Below are 19733 nucleotides of genomic sequence, written 5' to 3' on the forward strand. Positions count from 1 at the left end.
GCTTACACCTAAATGCAGAGGACCATCTAAATGAGTACAGACATACTTTTTATCTTGTTTGATATGTCTATTTTAAAGTAAAAGCACTGGAACTCATTCCTGTTTTCTATAAGAACCATCTGAAGACTTGCACCATCTGCAAGTTAACAGAGACCACTTAGCCTGAGAGGACATGCAGATCAGAGCAGAGATTGCCTTTCTCAGCTCTCCTGGGGCTGCAACACCCCAGCTGGAAAGAGTAATCCAAATTATATAAGCACTTCAGTATTGCATACAAATCTCCCATAGTAACATCTGACCAGTCCCTCCTCCACTTAAACTCTTTTATCTTCATGCTGGGCTTGTACAGAGTTTGTCACGGCGGTTGGAAACAGCGCTGGGCTCACCTAGAAATCAGCAGGTGAGAGTCAGTCTCATGGACAAACTAATAGCGGCTAAATCCAGACAAGGCCTGTACTTGATCACTGACTCCTGCTATACTCAGAAACGTGATCTAGGACTTCTGCAGCTTGTGCTGGGCAACATCCTTTACAAAATGTCTCATGGGCTGGCAATTATGCATGATAATTTAGGAAGGGATTCTTTCAAAGGTAAGCTAGACAGCAGATCCTACTGGAATACCTTTTGAGTTGGACTGATATTCCAAGTTTGCAATGAGGCTTTGGGAAAACCTGCCTTTGATGTGTTGCTTTTGGGTGTGCTTGTGAGCATATGCACTAGTTTTTCTTCTTTTTATAGGAAGGCCAACAGATCTCAGTGCTTTTGCTCAGTTGGTGACAGTGATGCACAAATGTTGTGCATCCTGTGAGAAGTCTAGTCCCCTAAACTGGTGCAAAGTGGTTGCTTTTTCCTCTCATACCAAACTCTTTATTTAATCCAGTACCCGTGGAGTTAATACATGCCATTTCCCTCTTGGCATTCCCAGGTGTAGTTTCCTTCTGAGAGGAGGCACAAATCCCACTGGATAGGATTAATCTCTGCAGCTCTGCTTGTCCAGAAGATTAGCATCAGAACACTCTCCACTGACTGGACAGGGAGCCTGAACAACTCATTTGGACTGGACACCTAAGTTTCAGACTGTTGGAAGTCAGATGTGATGAGTCTCAGGAGACTGCTTGTTGCCCAAAGGCATGTGGGCAGTGGGAAAACTGTATCAGAAAAAACTTCTGTAAATGACATTTACATTTCAGTGAAATATTTTCCCCATAAAAGACAAAAATGTCCATCAAAGACAAAATGGATATGATTAATTCTAGGAAGAGCCATGAAAATGTGAGTCCAGAGGAAACTAAAGATGTAAAACTGTAAAGTCAGCTGCCACTTTTCAAGTATTTGAATATGTGGTAATATACCTAATTTTAGACAAAATTTAGATGAAGATATATTTGCTGTTTTTCTCTCAACAGCCCATTCCCATCATACCACTCAACATAAGGGATGCTCTGATCACATGTTGAATACACACATGCTCTGATCCTGGAGCAGGCTTCAGGCTATGGATGGATGATGGATTTTGTTGGGCTTCACTGTGAGATAAGCAGTGGTGTGTAGGCAAACAGCTGCTTTCCTGGTGCCTAAGAGCATGGATGTGCTGCTGGTTGGTGCTGGTGAGAGGGGTGGAACCTGCCTGGGTTCCTTTCTTCCTCCCCGCCACAATAATCCGCCTTTACCACTGTGCTGGTTTGACTGAAAATGGGTTAATTTTCTTCATGCAGTTAGAAACCTTCCTTTTCACAGCTAGCATGCTCATTATTTGGACTCAGTTTGAGAACAAGAAGATAACACCCCAGGACAGAGTTAATGTTTTAATTGCTTCTTTCATTCTGCATATGTCAGGGCACTACTTCTGTCTGTTTAAATACAAGTTAGCAGGTCTCTAGTACTGGTTGGCTGAGGAGAGATTTTCTTTTCTCCTGGAACAAAGAACCAAGCTTAACAGAGGTCCTGAAGAAAAATCTTGGAAGTGCTTTATGATTTTTGTTTGATTTTCCTCCATTTTCTCAAGCAAAGTGACAGATTCGGGACAATGGGACTAAAGGGGGGCAAGGTCTGCCTGTTGTGCTTTTTCCCTCTGTGTCTTGAGGAGGGATTGATCTCATTTTCATACCTGATTTTAGAAAAGCCTTCATGCCCGAGAGCCACGGCCAGACCACAGGGTCTTTTCTTGCTGGAACTTAAATTTCAACTGAGGTTGAACTTAAACTCTTGTCTCTCTTCTTAGCAGTCCCTACTTCCTTGTTGGGTGTTTTTCTGTTCAACTTTTTGTTTTCCATGGAGGAAAGCCTCTGTAATGGGATCTTCTGCTTCCGGCTTTTCCTCACCTACCTCCAATGCACTTCATGGGGAAGGGTCATGAGCAGGAGTCACAGCCAAGGGCTTTCCAAGACCACAGGGCACCTCAATGCCAGGTGATGTTTGACTGGATGTCACTTTGACCCAATATTTTTCTGAATTTAGTTCCTCTGGCCTGGATTGATCCCATTTCTCCAGAAGCACGGATGCCAGGATCTCAGCCACCCTTGGTTTCCTTAGACCCTGGCTCCATGAGAAGAGAGGATTCAGCCCCTCAGCTCTGACGTGCCTTTTGGAGGTGCCCTCTCCTCTCTCTCTCTCTCACTCTCTGTGACTGCAAAAAGCGCTGAGATGCGCAAGACTCCTGACACAGGTGTTCCTGCTGTCGAGAAGGCCCCTGGGATGCAGTCCCTGCATTGCTGTTGCTGGGGCCTCATGCTGAGCCCTTTTGCTGCCTTTTCACTCTTCTCTGGCAGAGCCTGCTGCTCCGGCAGTGGGCTGTCCATGTGCCCCTTCCCTGGTTCCTCCAGGATGGCGGATGACCCCTTAAAGGCAACTTTAAGGGAAACAGAAATGCAAACTAGCCGTAACCAGAAATGCGTGTTAGGCAGGATCTGTGTCGTGACACCGAGAGAGAAATGGATCTCCCACAACACTCCTAAATTAAAACAAGGACGCTCTCAAGAGCAGCTTCGGGACTGCTGTTATGGTCAGTGACCAAACTTATTTTTCCTTCTTTCTTTTGGCAAAGTGTTTGTTTGTTAAAAGTTTCTGTTTTGTCAAACCCATGTTCATGCTCTGCATCATGCATTAGTCCTGCTTCCCTGCCAGCTCCATCATGATCCCTGCCCCAGGGGTGACAGACCCCTCTCAAGTGGCAGAGACACTTTATAGCATGTCACAAAAAAGTTTTGCTTTCTTCAATCTGAACCAAACCCCTTTTCCACGCTTGGAAGAAAGCTGTTTCATTTGTTTGGAAGAGACTTTGCGTCTCTCTTTCAAGAAGGGGCAGAAACAGAAGCAAAATAACAAAAAGCCAGGGGCGGGTTATAAAGACCCACAGATCAGACCTCCTTCACAAGCATTCTTGAGACACCCACCAGGGTGTCCCGTTTAGCCTGTTTGATCCCGTAGAGGACCTGTCAGCACCCCTGGGCACCCCGTGTCTTTCAGCGTGCTGCCTGGCATCGTCCCTCTGGGAGACCTGGCACCCATTCCAACCAGACTGTTGTTTCCAGGTCAGTCTCCGCATTTCTGCTGACCGCGTTGCCTCCGTCATGAGATCATGTCTTTCCAGAGAAATCCCTCTAATGCCTTCATTCTCCGAGACCAGTATATATAGGGGGAGCTTCCGTGGGGCTGCACTGCGCAGTCCAGCCAAGGCATCGCTGTCTCTCCAGGAGCTTCACTGCCCCTGCCATTTTCCCCTCGCAGCCACAGGTCGCAGCAGCAGCCAGCATGGACATTACCATCCAGCACCCCTGGTTCAAGCGTGCTCTGGGACCCCTCATTCCAAGCCGTTTGTTCGACCAGTTTTTCGGAGAGGGCCTCCTCGAGTACGATCTCCTGCCTTGGTTCTCTTCCACTATCAGCCCCTACTACAGGCAGTCCCTCTTCCGCAGTGTGCTGGAGTCGGGCATTTCAGAGGTAAGGGCCCTTTGGCTTCTTCTCCTTTTCCTTCCCCTCCCTCCTTACACCTCTCCCTGCTTCTCCCCACCCACACCTCACTGGTGGGGTTCGGCGACTGTAGCCCTGTGCTGAGGTGTGAGGGGGTAAGGAGGACCTCCAGCCCACCGCCAAGCACAGTGAGCCCCTCTTCTTGGGCATGGAGGGAAACCCTCACTGGGGACGAGGCTTCCCTACAAGAAACAGAGATCATTTGGGCTCCTGACGGTTGTTTTTGACATGGAAAAGGCTGCCTTTGCTGCCCTCATGTCAGACAGCCATGTGAGAAGGGAAGAGCTAGGCTGCTCCCAGAGTAAGCACCCACGAGGGCAGCTCAGCACGGGAGAGGACCCTGGCATGCGGGAGCTTCCTCTGGCCCCCTCCTCTGCTTCAGGAGCTTGGTGGGCTTCACAAGCTCATGCTGGAGGACCCAGGAGCAGTCATCTGTAGGCAGTGTGTAGGAGGAGCACGTAGCAGTGGAGGCTGTAGCGGGAGGCTCAGGGACCAGTGCTTTCTCTAGCCCACTCTTACTGGTTTCCTCCCAGAGCTGAGACCCCAAAGAAACCATGGATCACTGAAAGGATGAAACCTTTGCTATCAGAGAATATTGCACTGGTTTCCATCCCCCCTCACCGCTGAGCTCTGGTGCATCTGTTAGATTACTGAGTGCAAAGGGGTCCCCACACAGGAATAGTGGTGAGAGGTGATGCCTCTCCCCAGAGCAGTAGCAATGGTGCAGACACCTGCCACAGCCTCCCAGTGTCCCTGCATCCCCACCAAGGGATAGAAGACCCCCACTGAGGCCCATAGTCCCGGACGGGGAAGCGGTGCTGCTGCCAGACCCCCCTTCTCAGGCTTTTAAGCTGTCGTGATGCTTCTCTCTGCACTTAGAGCTCATGTGTTACTGTCTGACAATGTTCATTTCAGGTGAGGTCTGACAGGGAAAAGTTTACAATCATGCTGGATGTAAAACACTTCTCTCCCGAAGACCTGAGTGTGAAGATTATTGATGACTTTGTGGAAATCCATGGCAAGCACAGTGAAAGACAGGTAAGTGGAAGTGATGGTGGGGCAACTGGGAAGTCAAGCTCTGTTTACTTTCTTACCAATCGTCCTCAGCTGAAGGGGAAAAAAATTAATATATCAGAAGAAGGAGTTATTTATCTATTGACATTATCGGCATGGCCTATTCCCATAGAGCCCCAACCTGATATCTGACAATAACAAACTAATCCACTCCTCTTTTGTTTATTTTCAATTATCACCTTCCATAACCGTCAGATGACGATGTCCATTGTTCACTAATAACCCTGCACCAGACAAAGCACATCATCTGGTGCTGCCAAAGCATGGCTGAGTTTTCATAAACCAGAATTGTTAGTGAAAACAGAGCATTCATATGCTGATTTGGGAGAGAAAAGCAAGAGTAAACAAAACAAAAGAAAAACAACTGAGTGCCGGAGGCTTGGAAACTTTTAACACATATGTCATGGAAATGTCTGTGGGGGTCGAAAAGTGAATTACACCAGCAGGGGTTTAATTCTTCTCATATATTTTTTTGGCCAGACAAAGCTCTAGCCTGGAAACAGTCTGTATTTCTTAATATAGTTATTTTTTTCCAGGGGAAGAGAGCAGCCGTATTCATGGCTGAGTTAAAAAAAATTGCATTTATCATGTTTTTGGCCCCCCAAAAAGGGGGGATGGGATCGTGTGCTTTGACTGACACAATATTGCTGCCTAGTAAGGAAATACATGAGTTCACACATGTGCATTGCTTTTTCCTTCACAGAAGCCCCACACTTTGTCTCCAAGCATCCTTTAAAATTGGAGGCTGTGGCAGTGCCACCATCCAAATCAGATCCTTACCTCTACTATAGCCAAAATTGCAGCCTGCTGCGCTGTTCAGCTCTTGCAGCTCCAAGGGCACAATGGGGGGACACCTGCCCCTACAAACCTGCAAAATAGAATGAAAAGCAAATAAGCAGCCAGCGATGCAGGCAGTACAGTGTCATGATAAACCAGGGTGAATGTGGACCCCACCTCTGATGGAGTTGTGGGGTCGAGGGGTTTCTGACAGACCTTCCCCCCTTTCCCCACTGCCTCTCAGGACGACCATGGCTACATCTCCCGCGAATTCCACCGCCGATACCGCCTGCCCGCCAATGTGGACCAGGCTGCCATCACCTGCTCCCTGTCCAACGACGGCATGCTGACCTTCTCGGGCCCCAAGGTCCCCGCCAACATGGACGCCAGCCACGGCGAGAGGCCCATCCCCGTGTCCCGGGAGGAGAAGCCCACCTCTGCGCCTTCCTCCTAAGCCTGCCTGCTGCTGCGGTACGCAGGCTGCCGCCGTCTGCGGGTCTCATTCCCAGAGGCATTGCATAGATACCAGTGAATATCTAGAGGGGTTTATTTTGTTGGTTCCTCCCTCCTCCTTTGTTTCTTTTTTTTTTTTTTCCCCTTGGATGGGATGAGGGGCTGGGTGAGCGGCTGGTGGGCTTTGAAGCTTAAACCTGCGAGCTGTCCTGTGGGGATGGTATGGATGGTGTGTGCTGTCACGCTGTTGTACTTGCTGAAAGGGTCTTCATCCGGTGCTGTAGTCCATAACCACCATAAGGTAGGAGGGAGTGCACAAGTAACACTGGCTCTTGGGGCACCCACCAAATCTCAAGATGAGGGGAAAAGTTCTGCAGACATGCAGAGTTAAACGGGTTACTCTTAAAAGAGAAGCAACAGAGCCAAACCCCACGCCTGAGATCTTGCGTACATACAATGAACATGCCATGGGTTCCTTGCAACTTTAGGAGAAATAATAGTGTCTTACCTTCGGGGGTTGCAATGGATATTTTTTCTTCAGCCAAGTGTCTAAGTGTATCTGTTCACACCACTACCCTGTCATTTCCCTTAGGGACAACTGACACGAGGACAAGCACGTCTTTCCACTGTCTTAGTAAGGCCCTTGAGGGAGAGGTGGGGGCTCAGTGCTGTGCAGAGTCTTCCCATCCCCAGCCACCTCTCCCCAGCCTGTGCATAACATGCCATCTCCCTTGCTCTGGCTGTAATTCTAGGGTAGCTCCACCTCTTCCACTGGTATCTAGCACTCGACCTGAGAATGTGGTCAGTGGCAGTCAATAAAGAGATATAGGAAACACGCAATTGGCTTTGGGTGTTTCATTTGTTCCTTTCTAAGGCTTTTGAAGTTGAAAGGTTAGCGTGGTGCCTAATGCCGTGTGGAGGGTGTGCTTTCCTCCACTGGAAGTACGTTTTGTGATAATGACTTGCCCTTTCTTTTGTGTTCCTGTTATCATTCATACAAGCAAAACAAAAGGATTTAAAAAAAAAGGAACAAAACTCAACAGCTCAGCAACCATTCCACTTCTTAAATTTGTTGTGCCAGTGAAAACGGCAATGCAGACCTCATCTGTGTGACGTGATGTGATGGGTTTCATCTGAAATGAATGATTAAAACTGTTTGATGGTGGGGATGGTCAGGTGTAGGTACTTGCTCTCCCTGCAATTGCCGCACATGAAATCTATGGCTCCCAAGCCTGCATAGGTGTGAGTGCTCAAGACTGAAGGTTGCAGCACTCAAATAGCTTTCCATGCAGATGGAAATCTGGGGTGTTTAGGAAAAGCATAGCATCACTGATAAACCTGCATCCCCATAATTAACCTCATAGGCAAAATCAGGTGGGATAATGAGTGCTTTTCCTCTTGGTAGAGATCTTCACATCCAAGACCTGCAGTGTGAGGTAGAGCTTCTGAGGTCCACCTTGACTCTTAAGTAGAGAAGGTCATTGCTTCTTCAGAAGCAGACACAAATTTGTCTCAATTGACATATCTCTGGGGGCTTCTGGATCACACCTACAAAACAAGGTAGGGTGACAATGAAACAAGTGCATCCATCCCAGGAAAAAGTATAGGTCCATGTCCTTGGAGAGAGGTCAGGAGAGCTGGAGAAAGTGTTTGCTCTGCCAGACAGGCAAGCCCACCAGCCTTCTCCCCTTGGGTGTGGATCAGCTGTGAAAAAGAGAGAAAATATGTGCAGAGTTTCTCTTCTCATGGTGTGGGTTTAAGTAATAACATGAGCCATAAACACAGAAGCTCTGGGTCTGTTTAAAATTAAAAAGCACTTTCTTCTGCCACATCTAGGCCAAAACCCAGGAAGGGCTGGGAGTCAGGAGCAGGGACATTGCCCCTTATCCAGAGAAAGTGAGTGACCCCCAGGGCTCAGCCCTGTCCCCTGCCTGAACCCCTCTGAGGTTGGGGGTGCTGGGAGTGTTAATGGGACCAAAGGCACAGTTCTGTGCCATCTTCTCCCACAACATCCATGTGCAGAACCTGCTGGGGTTGGGGTGGCTAGAGGGGAGCCCGGGAGAGGGGCAAGGCTGCAGGAGGGGGGAAGTGCTGCAGGAGCAGGGGTGAGAGGGACAGGAGGGAGATTACTGTCTGGTAATTAGAAAGCAAGGAATCCCCACGGCATCTAACACTATTTTAAACCTATTTTGTTGCTGCAATTAATTATTGGGCAATCCCAAATCTTTCTACTGAAAAAATGTGCATCCTGTTGCATTTTGGTCTCCAGGGGAAAGACGTGAATGAGCACTTTTGGGAGAAAGGGCAATTTCATACCAGGAGGGAGCCGTTACCACAGGCAGGGAAAGGACGTTTTAACAGAAGCTGCCTCTCGCTGCTTTGCTTGGAGCTAATGCACCCCTGGCCTCTGCCCCTTTCCTCTTGGAGCCTCCATGCTATCAGGTAACATCTCTCTCCTTCCTAACACAAATTTAGCAAAGGCAGGAGTTAAAAACCAAACAAACCTCATCCCCAAACATTCAGACCTCTCAGAGACGTCAATATAGGGAAACATATTTTCAACATGGTCTGTGTGCAGATGTTATCTGCAGGTGTTTGAGCAACATGTGTGTCTGTCTGTCCCATTAAATTACATTTGAACAATTCTTGAGCTCTATTTTCTGTCTGGATGGCAGAAAGTGAGAGCTTTGATGACAGGAAATCATGGCAGGTTTGGGTCAAGGTGAGCGCCATGCAGAGGGGGCAGCGGCTCTTGCAGTAGGGACCTGTGCAGCCCCTCGCTTTTGGGATAGATCCTGGGCACAACAGACCTCAACTGTCTGCTGCTCTGAGAAGGGCTGATTTTAAAGCCCTTTGCAATCCATAAGCTAATTAAAAACATGACTGGCCACTAAAAAAATGCCTCTGTGCCAGGATATGCTGGGACGCTGGTGGTATTTTGTGTAGGAGGGAGGACATGTTGTTCAAGGCTCCCCTGCCTGACCACAGACCCAGAGCTCCCCCGGGCCCCGAGGGGTCTGTCCGCCTCCAGAAGAGCTTGAGTGTGGGCAATAACACCTCCCTGCTTACTGGTGTCTATGTGTCACTCAAAATATTTCACATTTTTCACTCCAAAGTCTTCCCAGTCACATCACTTAGGGATACTCCTCCCCCTCCTCCTCTTCTGTGCACTTGGGTCTGCAAAAAAATTGTTTGCCTTTGCTGAGATTCATATTTATTTTAAAAAAGTCTTGCTATTCAAGCCTATTCAAGAGAGAGCTCTTCATCACAGCTTTCTACACAAATTCACCAGTTAATAAGGTGTTGCTAACACACTTTAAGGATTAACAAAATTTCCTGGAAGTTTTCTGGTTAGAAACTCAGTCGACGATTTTATCAGGGAGATAAAGGCAGGAGGGGACCCTGCTCACAGGGCACTGATGGCATCTTCCAGCATCCAGGAAGTTTGGTGTAGGGTGGCTTATAACAAGGGCTTTCTGCTCAGGGTAACTTTTCATCCTCATTGTGTTGCATTTTTATATACCTGCTGACCATTTCCACTCACACTGCTAAACTTGCTTGCCCATGGCAAAGCACACAGAATCACAGAATGCTAGGGATTGGAAGGGACCTCAAAAATCATCCAGTCTAATCCCTGCACTGGAGCGGGAACACCTAGATGAGGTTACATGGGAAGGCATCCAGGCAGGTTTTGAATGTCTCCAGACAAGGAAATGACTTTAGCATCCCCTCCAGAGAAATCATTAAAGTGTTCACCTGAGGTTCCTGAGGGGGATGCAGCAGACAGTGGTACAGGGGCACACATCCTTCTCTTGGGGGACTCTCCCTTCTCCCACAGGCCCAGATGACACAGTGGTGGTGGCAGTGACACGGTAGAGAGCAGCAGCTCCTCGGTCTGTACCTGTGCCCTCCTTGGTACCACACTGCTTGGGCAGGGTATGTCACCTCTGCCAGGATCCTGTTTTCTCCAAGAAAAAGCTGGGAGCAAGGGCTGGCGGGATCCGACCTGCAGGTCACCGGTTGGGAAGCTCTCCCTGAGCAACTCGGGCCAGGGATCTCCCCTTGTCACTGCTCTTGGCAGGGGGTAAGGAGGAGCCTCCTCATCCTTTTTTGGGATGAAGTGCACAGAGCTCACACAGCCCTCTCTGCAAGGGCTCAGGCCATTAGTGGACGGCACATTCCCTCCTCTCACCCAAGGTTTATCTGTTTACTTTGGACTTTTGTCCCCTGGCTTCTGGCAGAAGGACAGCCTGTGAGAGAGGGAGAGTTGTCCAGGCAAAGCTGTGTCCCCACAGGGTGGCAGCCTTTCCTGCGCTCTGGCACATGGAAGGCTCCCTTCACCATCCCCACCCCGTCCCGGATTTCAGCATCTCCCCAAGGAGACGGAAACCCAGGGCACAAGGCTGGCAGGCACATGGACCCAGCGAGGGTTGCACAACTCTGGCATTTATTGGTTTCTGATTGATTTGCAAGTCATACAGTGATATATAAAAATTGAAAGGGCGTAGTCTGAAAGTTTAGTAGCTTTTTTTTTTTTTTTTAAATTAATAGCAAATTCTGTTACAAGCAATTACTCTAACCTCTCATCTCCTCGGCATCACCATCATGATTTGGGCTCTGCCACCAGGTCTTAACAATCTGAGGCTAAAAAAGCTGTAACTGCCTCCACTGGCAAGAAAAAAAGGCTCCAAACATCCCCAAGTCCCTGTATTCTCTCAAAAGCATGTAACACACACACACCCCTCTGCAGTTTATTGCTGCTGTGTCAGGCATGTAGATTTAGGAGACACAGCCAGAGGAGACTGTGATGATGTGGGTTCTGCCCCACCACAACCTGGACTTTGTCCTTCTGGTGTGACCTCTTGTGTCACGACTGGCTTGGAAAACTACCAGCTCACGTAAGAAGAGCAGATGACTGGTGTGTTCCTCATTTCCCAGCCCCTGATCTGGCCATGGGGCTTTTTCCAGGGAAGTACAGTTGTGTCTGTACACAGTCCACACAGGAGGGCTGGAGCCAGGGGCAGTCCTCTCCTTGCTTGGGTTATGTGACTGGCACTTAGCTAGCAATTAACTGGCACTTCAATGGAAAATGTGAGGTTGGAATATGGCACAGGTGTTTGTGAAGCAGAAGAGAGGTAAAAAGGAAATCTCAGTCAGAGAGGCTGAGGCAAGATGATGGAGTGAGGTAAGTTGACCAAAGCTAAGGAAACTTGTCCCTGCCTCAAAGACCATCCTCCAGCTGTCTTGCAGAGACCTACCACAAACCATGAGGGCTCTGAACTCTTTAGAAAATTGTCCTTCTGCTCCGGAAGGGTGGTCTCAGTCCAGTCTAGAGGAGCTGCCCTGCCTCACCAGAGGCATTGAGAGCTGGGAAGGCATTTGGCAAAACCCAGCACTGCTGGGGAAATCCCTGCCAGCCACTGCACATCACCCATGGCTCTGCCTGATGTCCTGCCCAGACTGGCTGTTCACAGCTCACATTTGCCCAGACTGCTGTGGGGACAGGGTGGCAGCGGGTGCTGCCACCACCACTGACATGCTGGGAGAGCTGTAAAGCAAGGTAGCACCCCCTGATCTCTCTTTGGGAGAACTGTCAGCCACCACCTACACATGCCTGACATATGCAGCAGGGTGGCTGCCACCTCCAGCACACTGAGGAGCACACAGCTACAGACATATCTCCTTGACCAGGCAAGGAGACAACAGGGTCTTTAGCGCAGGAGCTCTTTGAGACGCTGACAGAAAGGAGCAGTGCTTCCCACTGTGCCCATTTGCTGCCCTCAAACCACAGAATGAAAAGAGGTGATCTACATTAATCACAGTGGGCTGGTGGCCCCAGTCCATGGGCTGCTTTGGTGTTGGGAGAGAGACACAGCTACCCCCAGGGCACAGGTAGAAGCTGATGTGCAAGTCCCTGGAGACCAGTGCAGGGATACTCCTTCTTAAAGCACTCATTGCTTCCAGAGCGCACTGCAGTATCTTGTTGAAGCTATTTTGGCATGGTTACTCAGTGTGTAAGGGTCCAGAGGTAGGGAGGCCCCACTTGGGTGTGCTGGGTTTGACTGGAATAGAGGTAATTTTTTCCACAGTAGCTTGTATGGGGCTATGTTTTGGATTTGTGTTGATAACACAAGGATGTTTTAGTTATTGTTGAGCAGTTCTTGCACAGGGTCAAGGCCTTTTCTGCTTCTCAGCTCACCCTGTCAGTGAGTAGGCTGGGGGTGCACAAGCTGTTGGGAGGGGGCACAGCGGGACAGCTGATCCCAACTGACCAAAGGGATATTCCATACCTTATGATGTCATGCTCACCAACAAAATGATAAGGGAAGAAGAGGGAAGGGAGGAACGTTCAGAGTTAGTGTGTTTGTCTTCCCAAGTAACCATTACCCACGATGGAGCCCAGCTTTCCTGGAGATGGCTGAACACCTACCTGCCCGTGGGTAGTGGTGAATTAATTCCTTGTTTTGATTTGCTTGTTTGCAAGGCTTTTGCCTGTAAGTTTTCTCACTTGTGCTCTTCTGATTCTCTCTCCCATCCTACCTGGGGGAGTGAGCGAGCAGCTGTGTGGTGCTTTGCTGCCAGCTGGGGCTAAGCCATGACAGTGGGGTAGGTTCCGCATGCAACCTCTAGTGGGGCTCATTTACAGTGTGCCATTGCATGGGGTGGACTGGTATGTCCCAAAGGAATCAACAATCCAGATGGCAGCTGGGTCCCTGTTGTGAAAAAGTGAATTTCCATGCTTTGCTTGCGGTGCTTTCTCTGTGAAGATTTCTTAGTTGATTGATCATTTCGTTAGCCTCTGATCAGGAGAAAGAGCACGCAGCTTAATTCAGCGTCTCTGCTCTGCCTTTAAGGACATCAGTGTAGTAAAGACCTGAACACATATGTGTTTCAATACACACAAAACTTTGTGTATCTAGCATAATATTTGCACACACACATTTTTATTTCTTTCATGCCTTAAATGCTGTGCTCAGAGATGCCACACCAAAGGACTTTACATATTCATCCAGCCATTCCTGCTTTCTTTAAAACAAACCAAACCAAACCAGCGCTGGCCTTGGCATCTTGGCCCTTTCTCGGTGGGCCAGTTCTTCCCTTTCCCCTTCCCTTCCCTTCCCTTCCCTTCCCTTCCCTTCCCTTCCCTTCCCTTCCCTTCCCTTCCCTTCCCTTCCCTTCCCTTCCCTTCCCTTCCCTTCCCTTCCCTTCCCTTCCCTTCCCTTCCCTTCCCTTCCCTTCCCTTCCCGAGGCCGGAGCGCCGGGAGGTGGCAGCAGCCCCGTGTCTATGGGGCTGAACGTCTACTCTGCCTGGAAGGAAACACCCAACTGAAAGGTCACACTTGGCGCTTTTCTGAGCATCTCCTGCATGTTCCTCCAGAGACGTTTTCTTTTTCTTCCCTCCCCGCCCCCCGCAGTAATTTTTTGAGTTTCCTTTTTCCTTTTTTTCTTTGACAATGTGCTCAAAAGAAAGCAGAGCAGCACCATTGTCCACACTGTCTCAGTTTTCCACCCACTCGGGCTGATGTCAGGCCCTCACCACAGGACTTAATGCACTGCTGTCTGCCCTCCAAATTGCTAATTGCAATGCCTGCTTTTTTTTTTCTCCTCACTGGAGAAGTTACTTAGAGCCGAAGCCCTGCTCCCACCTTTGACATCCCTTTTCCTCCCTGTTTAGTCCTCCCCATGCCGAGCTGTGACAGTACCTAGAGGGTGGGGCATTAATGGTCATCTTGCCACTGAGCCCCTGGGGTGGAAAGAAGGGGAAGCTGAGAGGGTAAATGCCCCCCAAACTGGTTTGCTCTCCCCACATGCAGGCTGCTGCCATGCAGGAGGCTCGGGTCAAAGGGAGCCCTTTTCATCTTCTCTTGTCCTTTACATGAGCCAGGGCCGCCTGGCTGAGGTCTCACACTGGAGCGGCATTTGGCTCCGATGGTGTTTATACTGAGATAACTCACCAGGCATCTGTCGCCAGAGCTCAGAGGTGAACTATAAGGATCTTTGAAGGAAGCCTGCTTCATAGTTTTTGGTGCTGACTAAGGAAGGTCTGGGATTTAATTTCCTGCTTTTTTGTTGTTGTTGTTTGTTTTTACTTAAGGAGAAATATTTGGGATGTCTAGCCTTGTCTCTACTGGATTTGCTGGAAGGCTCCCTGGGAGTTTCGGAGGATTTGTATGTTGAACTCTCTCGCACTGTAAACAAAGCCTGTCAAATCCTTCCCAAAGATGCTGATTTTCCAAAGCACTCATTAAGATGTTGACCTTTCTTTTCTGATAATTTATGAACTACTTCCAAACAGTCCACAAAACAGTGATGCGAAATGCCTGAATTATTTGTGTGCTTCATCAGGCCATAGGGGTAAGAAAAGCTATACATGGCTTTGTTTCAGTCTCTGGATATGTCATTATTTCCCCTGTGAGGTTCACAACTCCAGAATATATGACCCTGTCCATGTGACTGAAACCAGGGAGCCCAACAGGCTCATTCTGCCTCTGTAACATTTTGGTTTCTCCTGATGATCTCTACTTCTCATTGATTTTCAACATGTCAGCTCAAAGTCTCACCTGAATTTAATGCAAAACAAATACCTGTCACATCAACACAGAGAAAATGTAATACAATGAACTTAATTAACAATGGCAGAGTGATTCAGCAGACTCTGGGAAAGCATTTTGTAAAGAAAAGCAATTGTTCAACAAGCTTTTGCTAGGTAGTAGTTAGTCTAGCAGTACACACCAGAGGTGACTTGTAAGCCTGCCAGGCTGGCTTTTCTCTTCCAGGCACTGCTAATGCCCTATCATTTTAACTTATTAATAAAGGGAGCATGGAGTAAGAGAGGTATAGACTGGGATGCATGGAAGCCCCAAACAAGAAATGCTACTGATGGGTGAACTTGTAAAGTTGGCTGCAAGAAAGATTCCCATCTTCCTTGGAAAAAGCAACCCAGTCACACTCCACTTTCTCCCTCGGGGAGCAGACAGATAACCCAGAGACGAAGTCTTCAGTTAAAGCAGTAAGTATAAATAAACTTGTTTACGGTTCAGTAACACAAACTTAAACGCCCCCCCTGCAACAGAGGCTATATGCATTTTTCATCTGGTTCCTCCTTTGACAAGATAAAGTGCAGGACGCACCCTAGCATCTGAAATACGTGTAAATGTTCTCCAGCACAGTACAGCAGAAATCAACGTGAGATGGTTATGCAGCTTGACTGTATCACTCTCCCTCCCTGCAGCTGATGTGAACTCTGCCACTGATGTGGGCTTAACTTTTCATTTAAGCTTCTCATTCAAATTTGTGCCTGGCAAATTGCAGAAGGTAGCCTCACCGTATGACTTGCACACTCAGGTTGTTAATGAAACAGCTGAAAAATGCATTAATTTAACTGAGAGCTTAAAAACCCAACCAAATACACCCTAAAACAAAACACACAAAAAAGGCAAAAACCACAACAACAAAACCAAAACAAGACAGGAGAATCTGACAGCATTTTACTTATACATTTTTGGAGTAAGACAGCATGAATGGAAGGAAAACCACCTATCAGCAGCATTTGTGGTTTCATTTGCATGGGCCTTTCATTGCCAGCTATTGCAGGAAGGGTTTGTGTGCAGGGATGCTCTGGCAAGAGAGGGGGTCAGTCTGAGGTGAGCAGTTACTGTGGTGAAAGCCCCTTTCCCTGTGACCCCCACAGTGCTTGGGGCACAGAGGAGTTACTCACCACGTGTGTGCACCGCAGAATAAAGTCCTCCAATAAATCAGACATGAACTCACGTTTCTCAAGAGTCTGAGGTGAAATGCTGTCTTTACCTTGGAAGAGAACCAGGCATTGAGGTCTCCAGCATATTTTGCTGTAGCTGCAATGTCTCAGGACACAGCCAGGTCAAAGGGTTGCAGACAGCAGGAATATTTTTCATTATATCTGCTAACAGAGCTGAAAAAGTTAGGGGAGGTTTTGGGCACTGAAGCCAATCTACAAGTCAGTGAGGGCTTTGAGAGGAGAACCTTGACCGTGGTTGTTATGGTGGGTTAGACATTTCCCCCTTCCACTGCTGTAAGCTCCGGTCTGCAGCGCTTATCTCTGCAGAGGGCAGGGTGGCACACGGGGAGACAGCAGTGGCAGCGAGGTTTGTCAGACTGTCTGCCAGATTTTTCCTGTGCCATGCCTATGCTGTAGCCCTTCCATGAGTGCACGGGTGCTGTGAACACTCGGGAAACACAAGGTTTCTGCCAGTAAACAGGAACAGAACGAGGAGGCCATGCAACAGCAGCAAAAATCTGGTTTAATCTCTAGCTCACTTCTCAGATAAATCTTAAGGAAAGAAAAGACGGAAGTCTGGAGAATGCCGAGGGAAAAAACCACCAGTGTGACACAGTCAAACTGTGTGTTACTTCTTATTATAAGATAACCATGAAAATTAAATATTTTTTTAATATTAAAAAGTGCTGTGTAGATGTGCAACATAGAGCTGCTGAAGAGAAAACTCTGCTTGTAAATGGGGCTGCTTTACGCCTGGAAGGGCTGGGGACAGAAACTGCATGAAACGCTTCTGCTCGGGCGGCTCCATCCAGAAACATCACAGGAGCTCAGGCAGCTGCACAGACCTGTGCGGGCAGAGCCAAGCTGGAGAGAGGGAATCATTGAGTCCCCTGACAGAAGGGACCAAATTTTAAGCGTGACAAGATTTAAGAAGCCAGAGCAGACGCAGGAGTTGCCTGAGTAAGTGCATGGGCAGGAAGGGGGATCCTGGCAGCTGCATTTGCTTTTACAGGACCAGTCTGCGAGTAAGCTCTTGCCAAGGGCAAGGTACCCAGGAATGTACCAGAGGTGAGGAACAGCTCTTTGGTTAGCAGCACCCAGGAGGATATTAAGAAAGAAAGTCAACTGAGATGAAATTTCTCCATGAGCTTCATTAGCACCAATGGGGCACTGGCACCAATGCCAGCCAGCGACGCTCCCATGGTTTGCTATGCCCACACGAGCCAGGCGCATCTGTGCCTGGAGGATGCCTTCCATGGTATTTTAAACTTGGTGGGTGGGTGCCCTGCGAAAAAGTGTGAGTGCTGTTACTCTAATTATAGCCAGTATTTTGGCAGCATCTGCTTGTCCAGGGTAAACAAAACTTCAAACATGTCCTGATGGGGATTAAAAGCTCCCAGGGAAAGTCCCTGTAGCTAGCAATTCAGAGACTCCCTAGGAAAGCCCCAAACTCTCCCAGCATGAGGCAGTGGAGAAGAGGCCTCAAGGTAAAAGACAAAGTTGTGCATAGGTGGAAACCCCCTTACCCACTCCAAGGGAAGAGCACAGGGCCTGACTTTGTGTCTGGGTTTGTAGGTGAGGGTGCAGCAATGCTACCTGGAGCAGCTCCAGGGCATTAGATGGGCTTCTGCAGAGAGCACAAAGAGAGGGAACAACAGCTACTTTTTATTATTGTTATGTGCTATGTCCAACAAACACTAACTTCACCTGCTCCAGGGAGGCTCAGGGGTTTATTCACTGGGCTACCTTTGAACCTTCCTTCTGGCCAGCTTCTTCCCTCCAAAGGTCACTGCCTTTTGATCCACACACCAGTCCCTGGTACTGCCCCATACGCACACAGCCTTGCTGACTCCAGCTCTCACTCTGCCTCCATATCACCTCGCTCCTGCTCACCTGGTGGTATTCCTGATGTTGCACCCCTGGGGCAACTGCTCAGCAGGATGAACTTGGCAGCAGTGCTTTCCAAGGACCTAAAGGCTTCTGGGGTGGGAAGGACAGATGGAAAGCAATGAATGGACATGTCTGATGTGCATCATGGAAGGCACCAATTTGTATGCTGGACACATGCAGTGGGAATGCTGAAGAAGTGATAGACACAGCATGGATGCACCTACACATGTATGCAATACATTTTCACTCTGCACTGGTGGCAACCAGGGCTGCATCTCCAGGGGAAACCTATGGTCTTGCCACACTCTTGCCTGCAAAGGACTCAAATTCTCCCCAGCTGTGACCACTTTGTGCCTATGCGGCAGATCACTCATAAAATGCTGCCAGGTCCAGGAGGCATGACTAGCTTTAGTCATATATCTACCCTTGTGCAGTGCCCTGCCCAGCTCCAGTTTCTCTGGGCATTCATTGCAATGCCTCTGGAGGTCCCCAGAGCACCTCTGTCAGACCAAAGCTCGCACAAAAACCCTGCCTGCAAGTGCGGCCAGGGCTCCAGCTGCCTGCACGTGGGGTTAATGTTGTGCCTGTGGTGGTGCCATGCCTGCCAGGACGGAGGCATGGCAATGCAGACCAGACTGTAAGACACTATCTGGAAAGCAGACAGCCTTCCCTACAGAAAAGTATGGGATGGAGGTGTGTGGGAGCCATGGAAAATAGGAGGATGGTGAATAGCAACTGGCCTCATGTTAATCCCAACTGAATCAAGGCCAGAAAATAGCCCTGCAGACAGTGTGGTTTATAGAAGTATGTAATATAGAAGAAATATGTTCAAGTTGCAACTGGAAACCAAGAAACACATCCCCTCTAAGAAGAAGAGACTGATCCAGTGATCTTTTAGAGGGCCATTTTGATATACTGTCAGACTGAAATCCTACTTGCCATTGACCATTACCAGCATCTGGCCCTTCCTTTTCCTTACATCTGGAACAGGCATGGAACAGGCTGCCCAGGGCAGCGGTGGAGTCACCATCCCTGAAGGTGTTTAAAGGCATTTAGATGAGGTCTTTAGGGACATGGTTTAGTGCTAGACTTAGGTTATGGTTGGACTTGATGATCATGAGGGTCTCTTCCAACCAAAATGATTCTATGATTCTATAATCCTAGAGACAGCGTGTCTCTGTCAAAACAACAGTTCCCGCCCCGCCGTGTTTTTTCCCCCTCACCAAATTGCTGGGTTCAGCCAGTTCTCAGGATACATCCCTGCTGAAAGGTGAAAAAGCCAGATTGTTTTTCAGCTGAGGAAAGGGCTAAGACTGCACCTTCGCCAGTGCCAGACTGCTGACATGAATTAACTATCACTTTACCTTCGTTCCTGTGGACACAGTGACACCACCATGCTGGGAGGACTGTGGGAACCAGCAGACATGAACAATTCAGCTAAGCCTTGCAAAATGCCAGGGGCTCTATCCAGAGCTTCCCCTTTTCAGATAAAATCCACTGCTGAAAATAACCTTCCCTTCCAAAGGATGGCTCTGTTTGAGCACTTGGCGTGCCCCTGGTGCATGGCAAGGGGGTTATTTATTGCCAGCATGCCGAGAATAGGATTTTATGGGGAGAGGAAGGGCGGTGAAGCCTATTCCTGAGCAAGCTGGGACTTTTTAACACCTGTTACTGAGGTAACCATTGCGCACACATGCACCAGAGCTGTTTGGAGCCATCAAGGTCTTCTGTAACCCTTCCAAGCAATGTCCTTCCTGAGCCCACAAACTTACTGGCTGCCACCGACAATGCTGGTTGGTGTTCAGTGCTCCCC

The 19733-nt window shown here is 48.6% G+C and overlaps 1 protein-coding gene across 1 annotated transcript; it reads left to right on the top strand.

The window, feature by feature from the left end:
• The first annotated feature begins 3634 nt into the window (after positions 1-3634).
• Positions 3635-7064, top strand: CRYAA (crystallin alpha A). Its single transcript, XM_065853828.2, has 3 exons — positions 3635-3939; positions 4885-5007; positions 6065-7064. The coding sequence occupies exons 1-3, from the start codon at positions 3751-3753 to the stop codon at positions 6272-6274; spliced, it is 522 nt and encodes a 173-aa protein (XP_065709900.1). The 5' UTR covers positions 3635-3750; the 3' UTR covers positions 6275-7064.
• Positions 7065-19733: the final 12669 nt, after the last annotated feature.

The sequence above is a fragment of the Patagioenas fasciata genome, chromosome 1, assembly GCF_037038585.1.
Source record: "Patagioenas fasciata isolate bPatFas1 chromosome 1, bPatFas1.hap1, whole genome shotgun sequence".
Taxonomy (NCBI): domain Eukaryota; kingdom Metazoa; phylum Chordata; class Aves; order Columbiformes; family Columbidae; genus Patagioenas; species Patagioenas fasciata.